General features: G+C 41.9%; 1 protein-coding gene across 1 annotated transcript; it reads left to right on the top strand.

Annotated features, from left to right (window-relative positions):
* The first annotated feature begins 342 nt into the window (after positions 1-342).
* On the top strand, positions 343-22,479 carry LMNB1 (lamin B1). The gene is made up of 11 exons (XM_039710256.1): positions 343-789; positions 9,191-9,347; positions 10,047-10,172; positions 11,262-11,432; positions 12,797-12,922; positions 15,496-15,716; positions 16,954-17,179; positions 19,139-19,243; positions 19,640-19,759; positions 20,456-20,569; positions 21,728-22,479. The coding sequence occupies exons 1-11, from the start codon at positions 437-439 to the stop codon at positions 21,767-21,769; spliced, it is 1,761 nt and encodes a 586-aa protein (XP_039566190.1). The 5' UTR covers positions 343-436; the 3' UTR covers positions 21,770-22,479.
* The last annotated feature ends 897 nt before the right edge of the window (positions 22,480-23,376 follow it).

Here is a 23,376-nt window from a genome sequence, read left to right as displayed (position 1 = left end):
GCCTGCCCCGGGGAGCGCCGGGCCAGGCCAGGAGGGCCGTGCGGGGTGCCCGTGAGGGCGGCAGGGGACGCGGGGTGCCCGTGAGGGGACGCGGCGCGCGGCTCCCTTTGTCCGGAGCCATGGGCGGGAATCGGGGGCGGGCGGGAACGCGCGCGGGGCGTGGGCGTGGCCCGGCGGGGCGTGGCCTGCGTGGCGCGCCCGGCGGCCGTTGGCGGGTTTTGAATTTAGCCCGCGGCAGAAGGCGGCTCGCGATTGGCCGGCGCGCGGCCACGTGGGCGGGAGGGCCGCGAGCGCGGCCCGGCGGGGCGGGCGCGCGGCCATATTGGATCGGTGCGGAGCCGGCGGAGGAGGAGGAGGGACGGCGGTCGGTCCGTCCGTCCGCGCGTCCGCCTGTCCGTCACTCCCCGCCCGCTGCAGCCCTCCGCTCCCGCTCCCCATGGCCGACCCCACGCCGCCGCGGCCCCGCGGCCCAGCCGCCGCCGCCGCGACGCCGCAGAGCCCGACGCGCATCTCCCGCCTGCAGGAGAAGGAGGAGCTGCGGCAGCTGAACGACCGGCTGGCCGTGTACATCGACAAGGTGCGGAGCCTGGAGACGGAGAACAGCGCGCTGCAGCTGCAGGTGACCCAGCGGGAGGAGGTGCGGGGCCGCGAGGTGACCGGGCTCAAGGCGATCTACGAGGCGGAGCTGGCGGACGCGCGGCGGGCGCTGGACGACACGGCGCGGGAGCGCGCCAAGCTGCAGATCGAGCTGGGCAAGCTGCGCGCCGAGCACGAGCAGCTGCTGGGCAGGTGGGCAGCGGGGAGAGGAGGGCATGCCCTGGGGTGGAGGTGGGCGTGCGGGCGGGAATGAATGAGAGGGAATGAATGGCGAGGCGCACGGGCAGAGCGCGGCCGCCGCTCCGCCCCGAGCGCCGCCCCTGCCGGGCGAGCGTCCGCGGGATGCTCCGGGCTGGCTCCCGGAGAGGGGGGAGTTTTGGTTTAGACACGGCAGATAGCGGGCAGAAGTCGCTCATGGTGCGGTGAGGCGCTGGGGCAGGTTGTACGGGGAGCCTTTAGCCTTCCTGTGGCTGAAGGAGGCTGGAGAGGGATTTTTGACGAAAGCACGGAGCGCTGGGCTTTAAACTGAAGAACGGCGGGTCTAGATGGGATGTCGGGAAGAAGCTCTTGGCTGTGAGAGAGGTGATGCCCTGGCACAGGTTGGGGAGGTTGTGGATGCCCCATCCCTGGAAGTGCTCCAGGCCAGGCTTGTGGAGCTCTGAGCGATCTGCTGTAGTCAGTGGCATCCCTGCCTGTGTCTGGGGACTTCAGAGACCATCCCAGTCCCTTAGCGCTGTGTTTCCATGACTATTCACCTCTCCCTGCGCGGATAGAGGGCTTTCTTTAAGGCTCAGGCTGCTTCGGGATGAAAAATTGAACCTTTCTGAAGCAGATTTACTTCGTAATGTGAAAATACTGTCTAGGTAACACATGGATCACACTTAAAACCGTACATGGATCACACTTAAAACCAAAGAAAACTGTAATTTCTGTGTGCCCCCCTGGTTGTTCAGATGTTACAAAAGGAGGAATTTGTGTCCATGCATCCCCCGGACTGACAGCTTTAGGGCACAGTGCCAAAATCCCTGCTCTAGCCGCGAACTGATTTTGAGACACTAGATTTTGCTTCTTAAACATTCGACTCTATTCAGTTGTTTATTTGGTTCCCTGTTTGTGTTTACCTTCAGTTTGATTTTTGTGGCTGCTGCATTTATGCTTTAGTCTTGGAATTACAAGATGTGGCAATTTTGGGATGGGGAAGAAACCTCCAGAGTTGTTATTCTTCGTGTGCTAGTGTGTCTTAAATGCCCTCTCAGCCCTGATTTTTTCACGATGAGAAAGATGCTTCATGTGTAACCAGCATATTGATGTTTTCATGCATCTGCAGACATCTCTGACATCTTTTGGACTCTGTTATTTAAAAAGCTAAAGCTGTGAGCTTCTAATTAGTGAGGCTGGTTGTTCTTGAGGTTATCTCGGTGCCTTATGAAAGCCTTAAATCAAAGTAGTCACTGACAGTGATAGGGGAAAGCCAGGTGTAGCTGCAGACAGGCACCAACATTACTTGACTCTAAGGTCAAGCCAGGAATTTCCACATCTTAAGTGATTTTATTGAGGAAGAAGCACTCTTGTGGCAGCTTCTGACAAGACTCCATGTGTGGGACTGGGATCTGAATGCAGTCTGCAGTGGATTCCCTTTTTGTGGCTGGAACCAGGGCATTAATAATGTGGACATGGGCATCTGCATATTCTGTCTTGCATTTGCTATGATGGGATACTTGGCAAAAACCTGTTTTGTTGGGGGTGGGGTGTTGATTGCCAAGAACTCCTTGATGGTTTAGTAAAACAAACACAAAATGGTGTTTGAGGCTCCTGGATTCCACTTGTTTGTGGCTCTTTGGTGCTGTTTGGTGGCAGACCTCACCATGGGCGTGCAGTTTCTTAGTCGTCTTTGAGTGTTAAGATAGATATCTTGGGGATATCTAAGCTTATCTGTAATTCTATTTGCAAAGTCTTAAAAAGGAGCAGAGGGTTTCTTCACTTGAACAGGAGCACGCTCCCTCATGGCTTCTTAAAGCTGTTAAGTCACATTATGACCTGACAAAAAAAAATACTCTTAAAAGCACTTTGCACAAGTGTGCTTAGGAGTACTGTAAAGGTTTGCAAGGCAAGATGAGGATGTGTGCTCTCAACAGGATTTTCCTTGCCCTCTCTAAAACTGAACTGCAGTGTGCTGTATGCACTGGTTTTAATTTTAAAATTAAAAACTAATTAAAATAAAACCAGCTTTTAATTTCAGTTAAAATTTGAGTATGTAACAAGAGTATCTGACAGAGTCAGTTGTGGGGGGTTGGAAAAAAGGAAAAAAAAATAAAAGTTACGTGGCATGTTTGATTTGTGTGCTTTAGGTATTCTGGTAGCCATAACATTCAAATTAGTGATGGCTTTGTTTCCTTACAGGGCTGGTGGAGGAGAAATGGCTCTCTAGGTGTTCTGGGTCTTTATCTGAAGCTGGGCACTACCATTCAAGGTCTAGCTGGCCTTCTCGTGTTGTTTGAAGATTTTTGCAGGTGTTATTCTTGTGCAACTCTCTTTCCTCTGGTTAGCAGGCATCCTTCTTAATTGCTTGACCCATTTTATTCCAGTCGTCTTTGTCATTCTTGGTGCTTCAAACTCAAGCTTCTAGATATCTCAAGGTGCTGTAGAACTTCTCTTATTCTGTCTTTACAAAATTTAAAGGTCCAGTCACCTATTTGTTGGATTTGCCGACTTCAGTGCCATCTGTATGGTGTGATGCACCAAAAAACTTGCTCTGCTTATACTTCTAAACCTTGAGGAAAATTGCTTTTTTTTCTTTAGCTGACACTCCTGTGTATAGCAGACTTGTTGCATATTCTTTTTCTAGCGTGCTTGCCATGCAGTGGGTTCTGCTGTAGCAAAAATATGAAGGTTTCCCTTGATACTTCAAATCTCTAAAGAACTAGGAGGGGAAAAAATAAGATTAAAAAAATTGGCTATATATGTTGTGGGGAGGGGATAGGAAAGTGATACCCATAGTTGTGTAGGCAGGAAGTTTGTGATGGGCAGAATGGAGATAAAGGAAAATAAATCTCTGTCTCAAGACTTGGGGAAAAAACTATGTTATTTGAGTTTAGGTATATAGGATTCTTGGAGAGCTCTTGAGAGATGGAGGAGAGGGAGATCTCTCTTCCATAGTTTGAGAAAGAATTGAGAGACAGTACAAATTTTACAGTATTTCCAATTTTTCTCATTAGTGATTAGACAAGACTTTACTGTATGCTTTGCCATTGGTGTTGGCTGTTGTAGAGATGTGCCTCTACTTCAGTCTTTTAAATAAAAAGTGTAATTAATTGTGACTGCTACAGTTTTGCAAATCAAGGGCTGTGGAAGACACCAGCAGTAGCTCCACAGAAAAAATGTGTGCATATGGATTTCCAGCTGCTGGACTTGCTCATGAACAGTAAAGGTGAAAGGTTGCCTGTAGGTAGCAGGATCTTGGAGTCTCAAAATGTGTGACAATACAATTAGCAACAAATTATTTTGGTGTAACAACTCCTGTTATTTTTTGGTAAAGTGCACTTCCTACAGCAGAGCAGCATTGCCTTGGCTGGGAGTTCAGATTTCTGCAAATTCCGTATTTCTTGAGAAAAGGATTAAATAGACAAGGCATACAAATCAGTGAAGGATGTCATCCTTGGGCATGTCATAATGCCACCATTTAAGCAGCAGGACCCAATTGCTCCTTGACATCCTACAAGACTGGACAAAGCTTCTGCTTTTGAGGGGAAATGTGTCATGGGTTCATCACTTGCCACAAGTGCACACCAGGGAGAACCGCTGGGCCAGGATGGTGGGGGAAAAAGGTCTCGTGTGTCACTGGAGCAATTAACTCAACAAGGGTGCACATTGTGAATTTTGGCACAGCTGTGTCACCAAGTCCTGTAGAACAAGGGCTGTTCAGAAAGCCAAGGCTGGCTGCTGTCTTGTGTGGCTCTGCTGATGGGTCAGGTTTCAGCATAGTTTTCCACTGGTGGAAATGGTTTCCAAGATAAAGAAAATTTATTTCGAAGAATGTTTGCAGTGGGGTCTTAATTCAGTGTATGGCAGGTCAAAAATCCCTGTCTGGACTTGCCCACATTCTGGTTGGTCGTGTGAGGAAATTGTGTTCTTTAGAAGGTATAAGCTGGTGTTAGCTGAAGTTCATTTAGGAAACCCATTGTTTACATTTGTCTTTGGCAGGCTGGGGTTTCACTGTGGCAGTGTGCCAGTGTTGAGGGACATCTGCTCTCCTGGGAGAGGAGACAGTGTGATCAAAGTGACTTTGAAGGAAATTGTGTGTTTTATTGAAGGTGTTGGTAAAGGACTTCATCTTCCTTTATTGTCTTCAGGTGTTTTGTCACATTAATAGCAAATGTATCTGTGTCAAGCAACTAAACTTTAAATATCTAAGAGATAATTTATCTGTCTGGCTTTGCATCCCCACCTGGCCTTCCTTCCCATCTACACTCTGAAGTACATTTCTGCACTGAGATTAGGCAGTAAAATAAATACCAGGAACAGCTTCCCATCAGCCTGTGGCTTGAATTACTGTGCAAGTGTGTGGCACTGTGCAGCTGGTACCCTGAGCAGCTACACAGGGCCATGTGGCGTTGGTGCAGGCAAAGATGTGACACCTGTTCCAGGCTTTTCCAGGCTGCATTTGTGCTGCAAGGAGCTGGGGAGGTACTATGGAAAGGAAGCAAAGACTTTGAAATTTTTTGTAGGCATATTTTTGTTATTGTAGGTGGTCTTGGAAAGCGAGGCAAAGATTGGAGTCAGTGGAACTTCAGATCTTTAATCTGAAATCCGTCGCCATTTGGATGTGTACCACAGAGCACCCAGAGAAAAAGTAGGGTGATTAATTTGTTGCAAAATAATTCAAGCCACTCAAATGTAAGAATTTACATTTCTTTAATCTGAAATCCGTCGCCATTTGGATGTGTACCACAGAGCACCCAGAGAAAAAGTGGGGTGATTAACTGTTGCAAAATAATTCAAGCCACGTAAATGTAAGAATTTACATCCTGAAGTCAGCATGTCTTCTGTACAGTGTGGAACATAAATATTTGGTCTCAAATACCTGGACATGTAATGATGACAGGGTAACGGGCAGTGGCTTGATATGTGTTTGTGTGTGTAGTTTCTGCTTAAAATGGGGTTTATGGGGTTCACAAAGGTGACCATGAGCTTCAGGTTGGATTTGTGACTTCAAGCAGGGTCACAGCTGAGCAGTATGTGACCAGAGATGATGTGTTGTTGGTTGCAAACACTACATTTAAATAAAAAGGGTGACATGAGACAAGTTGAAACCATGTTACATATACTTATTTACGGGAAAGCCAAACTCTGTCCAGTTACTCTTATTTTCTTGTTGGTCTCTATTCAAAAATTTGAATGCTCTTAGGTGCTTCTTAGGTTATTTTAAGTCTCTTTCTTGCAAAATACGGCCTTAGCATTTTGTTTGCTGTGGGGGAAAAATGTGCAAACTGACCGCTAGCTAAATTAAACACAGAAAATTCATTGCTGCAGTTGTTTTTTTTTTTTATTTTCATATTTCTCTACAAGTGGAGTAGAAAACCAGCCCACTGTGCAGTAAATGAAATTCTATATGGGTCTAAATATAGGTTGCATTATCAGGAATTGCAACACGTATGTATCTATGTCATGGCTTGGCTGAAAGCCCATGCTTTTTGAGGAGGGTTTGATTAGTGTTGGTAATGCTTAGCTTTGTGATCAGGCTCTTAAGTAGCAGCAAAAAAGAGTGGGTGAGGTGTGGGAGGTGAGAAGAATCTGCCGTAGGCTGGTGGCATCCTGCACTTGGTCAGTTTCAAAGGAAATTTTGAATTACACCTCCCAAGGCCCTGCTGCTGACTGCTTGCCTTGCGTTAGGTGTGTGGTTTGTCTGGCTCCAGATGGTCATTTCATCTAGAAAATTATTTATTTGGGGTTTTCGTTTAGTTGAGGGTTTTTTGGGGTTTTTTTGTATGGCTTTTCTATTAACTCAGCAAGAAGTTTAAGGAGATGATGGGAAATTCTACGTTGTTGTAAACAATTCCATGGATAAGAAGATCCATACACTTTGAAGTCAGAAGAGAGAAAACCAAACTGCTTCTTTGAAAAAGATGCAAGTCAGCAATTACTTGTTTGCTTTTATTTTCCTTTCATGAGTCAAACTACTTGAAAAGAAGCATAGTTCTAGGTAATTTCTGAACACTGCAACAGGAAGGTGTTTGAGGTTTTTTCATTTGCTCCATTCAGATGCAGCTTTGGCTCTCTGGGGAGGAAGAAGGCATCTATTGTCAAGAGGCTGGAGTTCTTCCTGGTCAAAATTAATAGGTGTGAGGGTGAAGCATGTGTTGTATACATTAGTGTTTGTTTTTATAAATCACAGAGGCTTTTATGATCTTTCCCTCCTTTCCTGCATTCCCTTTAGGGCTGGGATGACACTGTTGAGTTGCTGAGATTTCATCTGGCTTCCAGCGTTTGAAGTGCTGAGCTCTAGTTTCTGTTTTCTCTCTGAGAATGTGTTCACATGAGCTGTCTCATAGTTAGACAGCTCATGTCACTAACAACTAATAGTGCTTAATTTTAATTCTCCACCCACCCACCGCCCCCCCTGCTGTGGCTTTTGTTGCATTAAATTACAGTGTGGCTTCACAGACAGTCTTGTTGCAAACAAGCCAGAAAGGGCTGATCTAACTGGTAATACTGTTTGTGGTACAGGTACTACACTGGGTTTTAATCGTGTTGTTGTTGCTAGTCTATTTTATTATAATACCCTATTTTTCTCTGCTGATGCATGGCAAGAATGCTCTTCTCAGCTGCCTTTGAGTCTGTAAATGCATTAAAAAGGTACTTGCATTAAAGTAATTTACGATCCAAGTAGTTTTAAGGTATACACACACTTTGGATAGTGGCACATTTTGGGGAATCTCTTTGTTTCAGAGTCCAGGGTAATTTGGGGAGCAGCACACCGTCTAAAACTCTGCAACTTTCTCATTTCAGGGTCTGACTTGGTAGGTTTGGTTGCAGCATGGGAGAAGCAGTTTCTTCATGTTTTGATTAAAGCTTTTTTCCCCAGAAGTGATCAAGCAAGAAATGTCTGCTGTGGACCCTCATGCTCCTAATAGGAGATGGAGAGATTGCGTTTTTTACAGATTGCGTTTTATACCTTCCCTTCCTTCCTTTTCCTCTTCTGCTGCACACCTTCCTTGCATGCTGAAGTTCCAACAGGACTGGTTGGAACAGGAAGGACAGGACAGAACCACTAGGGAATAATGCAGAGAGCTGGAAGCAGGAGTATCCAAACCCTAAATCCTGTGGGTTTTTTCCCAAGCAGTGGAAAAAAAGCAGTGGATTGAGCTATGGGTCTGAGGAGTGAAATCCCACTAAGGCAGTGGGGATTGCTGAGCAGGAGGAAGCAGCTGAGTGCAGAAGAGAGTGTTTTTGTGTGTCTGGCCCTGGGATGCCGTGGAGGGGGGAGCAGGTGCTAATCCCACGGGATCGGGATTAACGAGCGCTAAATCTGTTGTGTAAAGCCTGCCATGTGGTGTGGCTGTGGTGCTGAAGCCTCCAGACTGCATTCAATCCCTGCACCCCTCTGTGCATGCGCCTCTCCTCAGCATAAGTGCAGGTAATCTTGGGGGAAAAAGGATCTTTTAAAGCTGAGGATGTCTCCTTTTAAAATTGTGCTGATGTTGCGTTAGTTCTCATTTTGTCAAGAGGTATTGCTGTTGCATCTTATAAGCTGTGCAGTGACTAAAAAGAGTAGTGGATGTGTTCTGAATCTATCCAATTCTGATTTAATTTTAATTTATCCAATTTTCTGCACATTATTTTGTTAATTCTGGGGGGGGTTTTTGTTCTTGTTTTTTTTAAACGTCTGGAAAGAAAAGCTTAAGAACTGAAGAAGGATATGCCAGCTCTGGTATTATTGAGCCTAAATCTGTCCATTCCTTTAAAAAGTTCATAGTTCAGTTAAGACCATCTAGGACTTCTGCATGCTACTGCCCTTGATAGACAAATGTGGATGTCCCAGGCAGAAAAATAATGAACTCCAAGGCTGTACAACTTGTTACACATTTAATGGCTGCTTGTGCCATCTAAGGACAGGAAACACTTTGATTCATGAATATGGGTTTCCTTTCTCCTGATTTTGATAGTAGCCTGTTACAGTATTATTTGTGGATAATAAACTTGTGTTTATGGGACATTATTTTTTTCCCCCGTTTGATTTCTCTGTTTGAATATGCTGGTTTAGGAGATAAACACCTAGAAAATGCTTGACTGCTTGTCTAGACACAAAATCCAATTTGAAGGTAATTTGAAAGTCTTCTGTGCTTGCCTTCATAAAGAAATCACCTCTGCACCAGTGTAATTTCTATGATGGCAGATATTGTATAAACAGGATTTGGGTCTGCTTCCTTAGGTCTGTGGAGCTTTGCCATTTTTGAAGGGTGCTGCCAAAGCACAGTAAATTTAGCTAACACAAAATGGTTTTGACAGGTTTTTCTCAAGTTCAAGATTCAGATTGCTTTATTGGCCACCAACTGTCTTTGGTTTTCCTGCAACCACTTGCTCTGGTTTGTTCCAGCTATGGAAAAAAGGAATCTGACCTCAGTGGAGCCCAGGTCAAACTTCGTGAGTTTGAAGCAGCCCTGAATTCTAAAGAAGCTGCACTGGCCACAGCCCTTGGTGATAAGAAAAGTCTGGAGGGAGACATTGAAGATTTGAAAGATCAAATTAGAGAGGTGAGAAGGAAAGATGCCTAACCATCAGGTTCTCTTAGTGAGTGAGATGGGTTTCTGTATTATGAGCAGCCAATCTGATAAATTATAACTTTGTAACCAAAAAAAAGGATGAAAACCTAAGAATTTTAAGAGCTGAGAGAGCTCTTTAAATTGCAGATGCTGAATTAGGAAGGATGGTACTTAGAGGGAAGAAAGCAGGTCAAGACTCAAAGTACCCTTGACGCTTTTCAGAAGTGTTTTGGGGGGCAGATTGACTTCACAAGAGCAGATAATAACTGACAAATAAGAGTTTCTCTGCCCTCCTTTTGGTTCTGCATGTTCTGGTGGAACAATGTGGAGGAAAACCTCTTGACCCAGTTTTGTTAGCCTTTGGATTTGTAATCTTGAGCAGCACCACCTCAAGGAGACAAGTTGTGGAGACAAGGAAAGTGGTGTTTTCCATATATTAAAAACTGATTTGTAAGGAAAATTATTGAGTAGCAATTTTAATGCCAGCTACTAATGTGAAATATATAGAACTCGCTTGTATGTGCAACTGCAAAAGTGTGTGTGTGTGATATGTAATATTACTGGGGTAAATATTGGGATTTGATTGTGAAGTTGAACCTTAATGTGTAGTTAGCTGTAGTTCTGTGAGGCTTTGGCCATTGTGTGAGTTCTGCTGCATAATTTTTGTGTTGATGTTTTTATTTCTTAAAGCTTGAAGTTTCTTTAGCTGCTGCCAAGGACCAGCTTATAAACGAAACCCTGCAGAAAGTGGACCTTGAAAACCGTTGTCAGAGCCTCGTTGAGGACCTGGAATTCCGTAAAAATATGTATGAAGAGGTAAATTTAGCCTCGTGAATTAACATTTTTGTAGAGAAGAAGGCAACTGCTGTGGGAAAATCTAGAACAGGAAAACAGTTTAGGTTGGGAGGTACCTTTGCAAGTTTTCTGAACTCCTACTCAGGGTTTACCTCTGTTCTAGCATGAAGATTTCTAACTTCCTTTTTCTAGGAAAAATTATTTTAACTCTGAATTCTTGTGGTAAAGTAACTTTATATGTCATGTTGTTTAATCGTAAATTCTGATCATGGTATGCCATGCACATGTCTTTTTTATTAATGAGAAAGTAGGTTAGTAATTTCCCACATAATCCCATTATAAGAAATAAAATGGAGGGAGACTCAAACAGGTGCTCTGGACCTGCAATCTTTTTAATTTCAAACCTTTCTAATAGAATGCTTTTGAATAATAGAAACAGAAGTTGATGAATATTTGTCTCTTAGACCTTTCTCTTGCCATCCTCCCTTTCAGCTGGGGCATTTGAGGCTTTCCAGGAGGAACCTTAAAGCAGTAACAAATGTACTTGACCATACTGTCTTTTTTCCCATGTGTGCTTTTACTTGCTAGAAGTATTTTCAGCTTTGCTTCATATTGTTGGAATTGCTTTCTTTCCAGAGAAAGCACAGTCAAGCACACAAGTAAATGGGGAAGGTGGGGGTAACTGTTACTTCACAGTAGATTAATTTGTTGAAGCACAGAAGATAGCTCAAGAAAGGGGAGGATGACAGTCAAGCACACAAGTAAATGGGGAAGGTGGGGTGACTGTTACTTCACAGTAGTTTGATTTTGTTTAAGCACAGAAGAGACCTCAATAAAGGGGGGATATATTTCTAAAATCTGATGATGCTGAGGTGTATTTGTTGAAAGTTCAGAGAACTCTCAGAAAAAAAATGCTGATGGTATCCTAGCTCTTACTTTAATGACTGGCTATTGCAAAATAAAACTGGGGAGACCACTTCTACTGAAAGTTTCATGCCAGAATAATCTGATACTAGAACCTGCATTACTCTCCACTCAGCAGCGTAGTCTCCTGAAAATTTTTTTGTCCTGTATTCACTGAGTGATGTCGTGTTTTCCTGGCTCTCACAGGAAATCAATGAGACAAGAAGGAAGCATGAAACCCGCCTGGTGGAGGTTGATTCTGGGCGTCAGATTGAGTACGAGCACAAACTGGCCCAGGCCCTCCACGAGATCAGGGAGCAGCACGATGCACAAGTGAGGCTGTACAAACAAGAGCTGGAAGACACTTACCATTCCAAAGTGAGAACATGTTTTCACACAGCTGTTTGATGTACTTTGTTTTTGTTTTGCTTAATAGCATAATTGCTGGCGGCTCGGAGGGGTTTGTTAGGGAGCTGGGTTTGAAATTAGCATGCGTTTGAGTGTGGATTTGCATTTTCACATCTCGCTGTGGGAGCAGGTTTAATCCTCATCAGGAGCAAAAACAGAAGGGGAGGAGGAAGCACTGTGAAGGTGGTCTGAGGGGAAAAGTGATTAATGCTGGGATTACTGTGAATTCAAGAGAAGTTTGTGCATTGTTAAGCATGATACTGCACAACGATCTGTGTTTTGTATAAAAATTCATAATGGGGCTTGCTGAGAAGACAGAGTCCTCTGAGCCTGTATAAAACATGGGGAAGTTTTACAATGCCCTGTAACTTCTGTTTTTCACTCATCTAGGCAGAAAGCTGAAATCAGTTATACTTCATCATTTCCTTCCTCTGCTGTTACTCAGCATTTATGTCAGGAGGCACCCTGATGTCTCAACTGAACCTGGTTTCTGTGTCTGTGCTTGTTGCAGTTGGTAATTTTTAAAAGCAAAGTGTGATTTCACATCAGAAAAGTTCATATAGACTGAATTTATTAGCATTGGTTTTGGTCTTTTCAGCCTGCTTGTCCCCAGGCCTTCAATTTGGCTTGGAAAAGATTATTTAAAATACGATCTCTAAATAATAAAATAGCCAATAATGCCAATAATAATGCTAATAATAAAATAGCCAAAAATGCAACCTCTCATTGCTTCCTTGGTCTTTATCATCAGGTGTACTTCTCTGTATTTTTGGAAGCTTAGTTATAAAAAATAAATTGGATTCTTTGCATCATCATCAAGTTCAATAAATCTGTGGTGCAGCTCAAGTCTGTGGGGAAGTGTTCCACAGGAATGATTTGGTTACTTTATAAAAGTATTCAAGATTGAAGTGATAGAATGAAGCAGTAGTGGCTTAGGGCACTGGTATATTGCCTGATAGTTAACAATTTTCCCTCTTTTTAGAGAATTGGTAATTTCAGTTTAGCTTCTTTACTGAGAAGTATTAAATAAACATTTAAGTGTATTAAATAAACTTTGGCCAGCATGGAAACTGAACTTGGTAGCTCAGTTTCAGTAGAGTCTACAAGGGAAAGTTTTAATCCTAAAGTAAATATTCAGAGAATTGGAATTCCAGGCAGGGTGGAATCTAACATGGTGACCACATTTTTACCCTAAAGAAAGAAAAGTTTCAGTGCGTTGGAGCTGCAGAGAGGAACTAGGGTGGCTTAGCGTGGCCTGTGGCTTTTTGGTGATTCATTCCTTCTTCTAATGAAAGTTCCTTTGAAACTGATGTCTTCACTTTGGTGCCCTGCAGCTGGAGAGTGCCAGGCTGTCCTCGGAGATGAGCAACTCTGCAGCCAACACCATCAGGGAGCAGCTGAACGAGAGCCGCATGCGCATCGACAGCCTGTCCTCCCACATCACCAGCCTCCAGAAAGAGGTATCCAGCTGTGCCTCCCCAGTCCTGCTATTTACAGATGCTGGGTTTTGCATTAAAGGGCTTTCTTCCCATTACATTTGTTGGTTTTTGTATTAAAGGCCTGTCTTGCCCTCAGTTTGTTCAGTGTCGCGACTGGAGTTTGTCTTCTTTCCTCCTGCTCTGTGCTTTCTCAAATTCCTTATTGTCTCCTTGTGACAAATTCCTTAATGTCCCCTTTTGACAAACTTTATTTTCTTTTTCTGTGTGCTTTTTCAAATTCCTTAATGTCTCCTTCTGACAAACTTTTATTTTCTTTTCCTGTGCGTAGTATTCTGCTATAGAGCCACTGTTTGAAATGGGGTACATTTAACTGGCTTTTCTGAAAGTTTTTGTGGAGAGATGAGGCAATTTTAGACAAATGTTTATGAAATGTTCTTGACACTCTGAGCAGTTTAATAGTGACTGGACCAGCCTAGTGCAGAATTCTACAAAGCAACATTCAAAGCCAGAACTGGAATTTGCAGTCTCTTTTCATCCTAGACCCAGTTTGTAACCAGTCATCTAAAAAAACCCAAAACTAATGATGTGATCTTGCCCAGGTTAGGAATCTGAGAATGAGTAAAAACATCAAATAACTGTACTTAAGCATCTGTAAGGCAAGATTATGAGCAGAAACTGGTTATTCCTAGATCACAGAGGGCATAGATCACACCCAGAGAAGTGTGACATAATGTATGACAAGTGGTATGTTCAGCACTGGCCAGTTTGTAACATTGTGTGCACTGCAGTGGGAAAATCCAGAGTGAAAATCAGAAGGGTTAGGAGTAGGTTTTACAGGAGGCTTTTGGAACATGCCACAAAACATTTAAACTTTTTTATTAATATAAAATAGTAGTACTGTTTGATCCTTTATGTGATACTTTTTGAATTTCATTCCTTCTGTACAGTAGACTCATAGGACATCAAAATTCAGTGGATTTCCAGTGAAAAATACAAATGTGAGGGATATTATTTCCTAATTTTCCAAGTAAATTGGCAGATACTAGTAAGAGTCTTCCTAGTCCTCCTTTTATCTAGTCAAGTTAGTCTCTGGAAAAGATCAGGTGATAGGATGAATGTGCATGAGGTTCTACAGGAGTTGGCTGGAAAGTTTTGGCCACTTAGATCTTATTTCTGCTTTCACATTGCCATCATCTTTAGGGGGTTCAGTCAACAGGTTTTCCTAAGTTAATTGCCTCTGTTCTGCAGAAATGACAGCTTGGTTCAGAGGACTTGCTTCTGAACTGGCAAAAGTGTTGCTAATTTCAGGGCAATCAACTTCAGGGGAAATCAACTTCTATTGTTTTGGTTGTGATTTTCCACCAAAGAAACCATTTTGCTGTGGTTTTGGAGTGTTTTTTTATGGTAGTATTAGTGAAATCAGCCAGGACACTTTTGTGTTCCACTTTACTAGCATTAAGTTAAGCTTTATTTGCTTGGAAATCTTTTTTATTCCTGATGTTGGTCTGGTTTGAGTTGCCAGCTCTGTAGCAGACTCCACTGTGATCTTCCATATGATACAAAACTCCATTTATTAAATTCTATATATGACTCTTAGCATTGACAACCAGTTCTACTGGTCCCTTGTGTCAGACATGGAGACTCCCTTTCCTCTCTGTCTCTGGAATATGTGCTGACTTCCTAAATTTGGATACATGCATAGCAAACTTTGTGATTATGGGGCATTGGTTCCTGTGTCTGCTCTTTAATTTAAAAAAATAATAATTAAATCTCAAGGGGCTGTGAAACAAAGGAAAGCATGCTTATAGAAACCCTAAAGCTGACATAATTTTGGGCTTTCTTTGATAAGCATTCTATTCTAGATATACAGTTTTAAGATCTGCTGACCTGATGGAATTTTTGAAGCAGGAAGACAAATCAGATTTCTTCAAGGAATGCTTATCACCACACTCTGAGCAAGCCTTGGAGGCTTTAAGGATAGGCAGGCAGGTTTGCACTGACAACAACCCCTGTTCCTTTAGGGGAGCTGCCTCCCAGAATTCAGGATTAGCAGCACCAAGGCAAAGCACAAAGCAGACATCTGGAAACTACAGAGCACTGAAACACCTCCAGGATGGTGACTCCTCCACCTGCCTCCTTGGGCAGCCCATTCCAATCTCTAACCACCATTTTGGTGAAGAGATTTGTCCCAGTGTCCAGCCTAAACCTGCCCTGGTGCAGCGTAGGACTGTGTTCCTGTGTCCTGTCTGGCACATGTTAAACACTTAAACTCTTAAGCTCAATTTTTCTTTCCCCGAGTAAATTCAGGGGAAATACAGAGTACAGTAGCATGTTGTCAGACCTCAGAAAAACAAAGCAAAGTAGTTGTTTTCCCAAGGATGTTGCAAGTTTCACTGGAATTTGAGGTGTTTACATTTGTAGTAGGTGAGGTGGAGAGCAGGAAGTTGAACACATGGGTGAGTTTGAACTCAGAAATAAGGGAGGACGTAACTTCTGTGTTTTGAATTCTGTGTTGCCTGAACAGCAGAACCTGTAGAGTCTTGGGTGGGCTTTCCTCTGCACCATCACTGATGTTTTCAATGCTTTTCCTCTAGTCCAGAGCATGGCAGGACAGAGCACAGGAGCTGGAGAGCAGCTTGGCCCAGGAGCAGGAAAACTGCCGCAAAACGCTGGCAGAGAAGGAGAAGGAAATTGCAGAGATAAGAAATCAGATGCAGGAGCAGCTGACTGACTACGAGCAACTCCTGGATGTTAAACTGGCACTTGACATGGAGATCAATGCATACCGGAAATTGCTGGAGGGTGAAGAGGAGAGGTAGGAAAGGACATGGCAACCAGGTGCTGTCTCTGTTATCTCTGTGCTTTTCTTGCCTTTTTCTCTGTTAAAAAGTAGTTTTTAGTGGTGCTTGACTGCTTTCCAAGGCACTGGTTTCGCCCGCTCCTGTCTGACACAGTTCAAAGTCATGATGAGACCAAACACTGATTGCCAGACCAGCTCTCAAAAAGGCAGCAAACACTTTTTTTTTTAAATTTTTTTTTTGTTTAGATCCAGCAGAGAAGAAGCAATGAATTGTCATTTGTATGCCTGTTTGGTGCTGTGCTTAATATTCTTCTCCTAAATTAATTGCAGGGTTAATTAATTGTTACCCAGAAGAATAATTTTAATTAAGTCATAGCCATTGTGATTGCCCAGCTCATCAGCCATCTGCATTTTCCAAATCTGGCCTCTTGAGTTCCTCCAGTACTGAGAATTTTCACTTCTGTCATTTAAAGCAGTTTTGTTCTTCACTGTATTCTGAGCTGCTCTCTGCTGATTCCTCTCAACTGTGGCGATGAAACAGCCAAAGCTTTTATGCCACTGTGTTTTTGCATTAATTTCCCACAGTGGCTTAAGTCTTCCTAGGGTTTTTGTTTCTCTATAGTCTTCAACAAATGCACAGAAATGCTTTTATGCTCTTAATGTAGTGGTCTATCAGTATTCTGTGCTGCAGGAACATTAATCAGCTGTTTGACAACATTTTATTCACCCCTTAAGTACTTCAGCCTTCACTTCTTCATGTGACATGCTCTGTTCACTATGTTGCTGTATAAATCTGTGGGAAGAAGAGGAGATGGAAGGAAGTTTATTTTTTTAAAAAAGGTGGAAAAGTGAAACCAAATCATGGAATCATTAAGGCTGGGAAAGATTTGAATCCAGCTGTTGACCCAGCACAGCTGTGGTCATAAACCCAAGTGCCCCAGTGTCCCCAGGTGCCACATCCCCATGTGTTTCCAACACTTCTAGAGATGATGATTCCACCACATCCCTGGGCAAAGCCTGACTGCCTTTTCAGTGAAGAAATTCCTCCTGGTACCCAGTGTACACCATCCCATATGTCCCAGCTTGAGCTGTTTCCTCTCACTCTGTCCCGCATTCCCCGCAAGCGCACCCCGGCCCCCAGCTCTCTTCACCCTCCTGCCAGCGAGTTGTGGAGAGCAAGGAGGTCCCTCCCTGAGCTTCCCTTTCCCTGATGGGATGTGTGTGTGTGTGTTTTCTCCCTTGCCCACGCCAGGCTGAAGCTGTCCCCCAGCCCCTCCTCCCGGGTGACCGTCTCGCGCGCCTCGTCCAGCCGCAGCGTCCGCATGGCCGGCGGCAAGAGGAAGAGGATTGATGTGGAGGAATCCGAAGCCAGCAGCAGCGTGACCATTTCCCACTCTGCCTCTGCCACGGGCAACGTGTCCATCGAGGAGATAGACGTGGATGGGAAGTTCATCCGCTTGAAGAACACCTCTGAGCAGGTTTGGAAGTGCCTACACGTGTCATGAGTTGAGGCGCCGGGGCGTCCTTGCAGCTCCCAGGCTTCACTTTGACCCCCAAGCTCGTGGCATTAAGGAGCTGGTGTGTCTCAAAGAAAGCTTTCACACACTGGTCTGGATTGATGGTGACTTTTCCCCAAGGATTTTTGGTGCTTTTGTTTTGCTGCAAGGTGGCCCGTCCCCCAAATCGTTACCTCGCACTTCTGCGTTCTGCCTTGCAAGTAATGCAGCTGTAAAGCTTTACAGATGACATTGTTCCTGATAAGCAATGCTGCAAGCGGACACTAGGCTGCTTTGGAAGCCTTTTCATCACTTTCTCTGACTTAAAAAGGCTCAAAATAAATAAATAGAGATGCAGAATAAAGGTCTAGATGAAATTAACTGCCAGTGTCCCTTGTATCTGCATAGAGCTTTCCTAAATCACAGGTTTTTCTTCCTTGGCTGCACCCACAATTTTATGAGCCCTCAATCCCCATACCAAAGCCACTGATTGCAGTGACTACTGAGATTATATGATTCTCTGAATAGGTTAGAATTTGTATTGGGAGGGTACACATATCTACACAAATGAAGAACCCTTTAACAAATAATAATCACTTCCTTATTTTGCCCTTAAAATGATGCTGTTACATGCAGTATATTTCCCTCCTTTGTCTTCACTGAAGGCAGTTTATTGTGATGAGCTAACCTGGTTCCAAGTGTCCCAGTCCCCTCCAATCAGTGAGGATATGGACAGGCTCCTCCAGTGCCAGTGATAATGTGGGTTTTAATTACCTGTAATTACCACACCTGGGGAGCAATGGCTTTGTTTTGTGAATTCAAGAAACCTTGACATTTCTCTTGGTCTAGACACTTCAGTCTGTAGATGACTCAATTCAGCCAGATCAAAAACTTGCTGGTGAGTCAGATCCTGCCTTTTTTTTTTTTTTACCTTGAGAGGGTTTTTTTTGAGCTTCTCCCCACACATATACTTTTTAAACTCCATATACTTGCTTTCCCTCCACCTTTAATTTCCCTGCACATCCATTGTTTCATAAGGAAGGAGAAGCATCAGTTTTGTTCCCAGTAACCATGGTGGTTCATGTTTTTAGCACTTTTCTAGGGGGTATAGATTTGAGCAACTACCTGTAGTGCAGTGTAATAAACTGTACTTGGAGAATATTCAAGAGTGTTTTGACAGTTTATATAAATAAATAGATTTTAAAAATTTATAAAATCCTCTCTAAGTATGGCATGTTTTGGTGCAATGACAAACTGAATGTCAGCATCCATTGAAATATGAGATTGTTTATTTTAGATAATTTTAACTGACAGTGGCAACTCTTGAACGATCAGCACCTCTGTTAGTGGGATAGTTGAAAAAGTGCTTTTTTTGAATTTAGAACTCTTGTTTTGAATTTAAAAAACACCTACTCTTGTTTTGAAGCAGTCATTCTGTAGAGATGAATTTTATATGATTTGTTAATGCTTTTCAAGTAGTTGATAGGAAAAAAAATAATGTAGGGATTATGTGGTGGCAAGTGTGCATATGTAAAAATATTTCAAGAATACTAACAGCAATATTCTGTTTTCTAGGAAGCCTGCTTGCTATTCTGTGCTTCAAAACACAATAAATATTTGTAAGGGGATTTTAATACTTAATACCTATTACTAATATGTATTTCTCTGGACCAAGTGATAACAAAACTGATGCAAATCATAAACATTAGTTAAGTTAACATCAAAACTCAAAAGCAGGATGTGTTAAGCTTTAACTTCAAATAAGAGGTAAGATAAATTTACCTAAAATTATTCCAATTCCATGCTGAAGATCAAGTGATAATAAACCCCTTCACTTAGTTTTATGTGTGCCACAACCTTAAAGAAAAAACTACATGCACAGCAGAAAACTGCATGCTGGTGGAAATACTATGTTCTTTTTTTTCCTCTCCCTTTTTTTAGGATCAACCTATGGGAGGCTGGGAGATGATCCGAAAAATAGGAGACACTTCTGCAAGTTACAGATATACCTCAAGATATGTACTAAAGGCAGGCCAGACTGTTACAGTAAGTTGTCAAGTTTTTTCCCTTGTAATGCACTTCAGGCCAGTTTCTGTGGGTCAAAAAGACAAAAGGATTTTTAGTGTTTATATGTTTTCAGGAAGTTATCACCTGTGTTCGTGTTGGGCATTCATTGTGTCAGTTGCTGGGATAATTAATACAGAGATGTTTTTCAGAATTTTCTGCATGAAGCACTGATTTTCACCATGTACAGGTGAAAATTTTACATCATATTACACATAAAGTCACTGCATTAAAAACACGTCTGTTTTATTGCACAAAACTTTGGAAGATGCTTGGCCTTCCTCACTGGGAGGGATTCACAGCATCACTTAAATAAAACTGAATTTGGAAATGTGGTAGGACTGGCAAAAAATGTTCCTGTGTGACTTCTGTTGTCAGATCTGGGCTGCAAATGCTGGAGTAACTGCGAGCCCTCCCACTGACCTCATCTGGAAGAACCAGAATTCCTGGGGCACCGGTGAAGATGTGAAAGTTGTGCTGAAAAATTCTCAGGGAGAGGTAAAGCACCTCAGATCTGTGTGAGCTTTTTTCTGTGCTGGCATCACCTGCAAGGATTCAGATTAGGGCTCCATACAGGAATGTCCTGCAGTGTTGTTTTCTTTTTTTTGGTAAAGTTTTCTCCTTTTGGAGAACTAGCTGCAGTTTAGAAATGCCTCTACTGACCCCTGTGATTTTTTTTTTCCTCTGTATTGAGTCTAAATAGTGAAAAAATTACTTGTTCAGGCGTCTTCCTCATGGGAGGAGCTGGGCAGTGCTTTAGAATATGCCTTGAAAAGAAAGTTTTGGTAAACTCCTGAGTGATTTGTCTTCTAAATCAGCTTTCTTTAGGCCTATGGGCTTATGAGGAGTAGGGAATCCCACAGTGAAAATCCATGTGAAGCAGTGAGGGGTTAGTAAAACTTGGGGTGGGATAGTTACTGTGATATGCTGCAAATGAAAGAAAATATATAAATATATATGAAAAAACGGAAGAACCTGATGACTGTGTTGTCAGAAACAGTCCTTTTAATCATTAAGATATTTAAAACTAAGCTGTTTGTGATCAACAATACTTGAGAAGTATACAGACAAAATGAGTAAAAGTAGTTTTCCTAGCAGCTGGAGCTTTCATTTCTCAAAAGTCTGAAGGAGGTGAGAAACAGGAGATTATTTTGGGTTTTTTTGAAGAGTTCAAGTCTTAAATCTGTCTTGCAGGAGGTTGCTCAGAGAAGCACTGTGTTCAAAACAACAGCACGTAAAGGGGAAGATGAGGAAGTTGAGGAAGAAGTAGCTGAAGCTCTGGATGAGGAAGACATTTACCGTCAGCAGGTATTTTTTTTTTAGGGTTAACAAGGTTATTTACATTGAAAAAATGGAGATAGAAGTCATGAATTATTAAAAAAAAATCTGAAAATCGAGTGTGGATGTTCTTTTATTTATTTTAATCAGTAATTAAGGAAAGCATGGAGCTGTCTTATTGAAAACATTGCCTAATACACATCCTCTTGCAGAGAAGTACATTTTTTACAGTTTAAGATATGGGGATTTTTTTTTTCCCCTTAAACTCTGTTCCTCATAAGATTCCCCCCCATGCCAGTTGGTTATAGTGAGTTTGGCTCAAGAAGGTAAATTTACTGAAAGTTTTCAAAATTTAAATCTCTGTCTCTGATAGAGAAAATCATGAATCTGTCTCTAATAGAGAAAATTAGTGTCTTATACTCACATATTTTCTCTGATAGAGATAATTTGAGATTTGAAAACTCTTTGAGAGAAAATGTGCCTGGCATACTGAAAATTAAGTTTTGAAAACCAAAAAAAAAAAATTTAAAAAAGGACTCTGTTGGAAATCAGTGATGTTAGAATTATTATATAAAAATCTCTCAAGGTTGTTGTTTATGCTCCCTGATATGACAGTTACTTGTATTTTTCTGATACCCGTCCTCTATTACTCCTCAATAAGAAAGGACATGTGTCATTGTTTTAATTCCAGGGTAAAACAGGTTGTACAGCTTTGCTGGCTCTTGTTTGTACCATGCCAGGCCAATAATTTCATATATTATGAAATATATGTATATGCATACATACATATATATATTTCATATGTATATATATGTATGTATATACATATATATTTCATATGTATATATACATATATATTTCTTATGTACATATATGTATGTATATACATATATACATATATATAAACTTAATTCTATATTAAATACAATAATATATTTTAATAGACAATTGTTTAAATATAGAATTAATTATGTATAAATATGTAATTAATGTATGTTTGATAGATAATTAATCTATAATTCCCATAAAATTTATATATACTTAAAAGTATATATTAAAAAGCACAGTAGATTAATTTGAGTAGAAAAGCATTTTGAACATTTTGCTGCTGGGTGGTTTGTTGGATTTTTTGGGGGTTTTTTTTCTGGTCTTTTTTTTGTTTTAAATGGTTTTCCCTGTTCACTACAGGCAGAGCAAAGAGCAGCCAACAGAAGCTGTGTGGTCATGTGAAATTCCAGCCACTCCAGGCTCCTCCAGCCGTGGTAATCCCTGCCTGCAGAACAGAGCCTTCTGAGAAGCACAACCTTATTTTCCTGTCTGTGAATTTTTAAAGCTGCGAGTCTGATGGCCTTAAATTTCCTCTGCCACTGAAGGAAGGAGAAAAAAAAAAAAAAGAAAAAAATTAAAAGGAAGGTTTGTCACAAGCATCTCGGTTTCCTTGCAGGATGTGAGGTGGTAGCTCCTGACAAGGAGGATTTACCTGATGCTCCTGTGTCTCTCTCAGATTTATACACCAGTCTCTCTTCATTGAAACCTTGCTGGAGTAGGAATATTCCAGTGTGTTTTGGGGATCGATTTTTTTTAGACTATACCACTCTAGACTAGTTGCTACGAACCTCTTTGTAATTAGGTGCTGTTGGGGATTGGTTTAGAGTTCTTGATTCTGGAAGAGGATTCATGTTACACCTTGTAGTTGTGTTGTTAAGGTAGTGTTACCAGCTTAAATTTTCTCATGTGTTTTTTTTCTAACAAATTAGGAAGCTGTTTTAATATGGATTGCCTTACTTGTTTACAATTTTTAGTAACAAAACAAAGTCTCTAGACGTCTAGTCTACATTTGTATGGGAAACAGTTGTAATTTTGCCAATGTTGAAAGTTTTTCTGTCCTTTTCACAGTATTCCAATGTCTGAAAAACATTTTAATAAAGTATGTCTGTGCTGCAGAGTAAAGTTTTTGGAATTTGTTTCTTCCTAGAACTGAGCTAAAAGTTGAATGAGCGTTGAATCCTTGAAATTGATGGGCTTTGAAGCTGAAGAAACATCCATTAAATGGAACAGTGGCATTTGAGGTGCAAAGATTCCTTCTGAATAATGACTGATACTGCTTCACATTTGGAAAATCAATTCTTTAAAGCTTTATTCACACTCTGTTGCATTTGTGCTCATGTTGGCTCATGGTTCTGTCCTCAGTGGACTGGCTTTTACTGCATCCTGCAGGTGCCAGGCTAAGCAATGTGAGCAAGCACAGTAACATAAAGAGAAATTCAGAAGTGCTATAAAATAGTTACCTTTGACAAAACGTGAATTTACTGTTTCAAATGCACAGCCAGAATTTTGGAAACTGATTATATATATTTTTTTTTTAATTGACTGAACTTTTCATGGCAAAATTAAGATTTTTTTTGCATGTGTTTCACCTTGGATGAGCCCTTTTCTGGTGGCATTTCAACCATGTGTCAGCAGAAGGTAGAAAGGAAAGGGTTCATGTACAAATCTGAAGTTATGGTAGGAACCTTCCTGCCTGGTCAAATTCTTGGTTATAGCTTTTGTAGAGCCTGTTCTTCGATGGCAATGGGAGAAATGCAGATTTTAGAATAATTTTTCATTTTTTCTTTGCTGTGGCAGGAATCACTGTAAATTAGAAGAAGGGAATGTTAGGAAACACAGCTGTGAAACATGCTGCCACAAGGTGGAGATCTTGTTTTGCTTGTTTTTTTTTTTAATACTTACACAGCAGCAACCCAACACTTCCTGCACTTCCCTGCAAGTTCCATAACTTGATTATCATTGGTTCTGGCATTAGATACAAATTGCATCCTCCTGCAGATGAAAACTCT

This window comes from Passer montanus, unplaced genomic scaffold (assembly GCF_014805655.1).
Source record: "Passer montanus isolate IOZ18808 unplaced genomic scaffold, ASM1480565v1 scaffold228, whole genome shotgun sequence".
Classification (NCBI taxonomy): Eukaryota; Metazoa; Chordata; class Aves; order Passeriformes; family Passeridae; genus Passer; species Passer montanus.
This window is presented reverse-complemented; position numbering and strand designations above follow the sequence as displayed.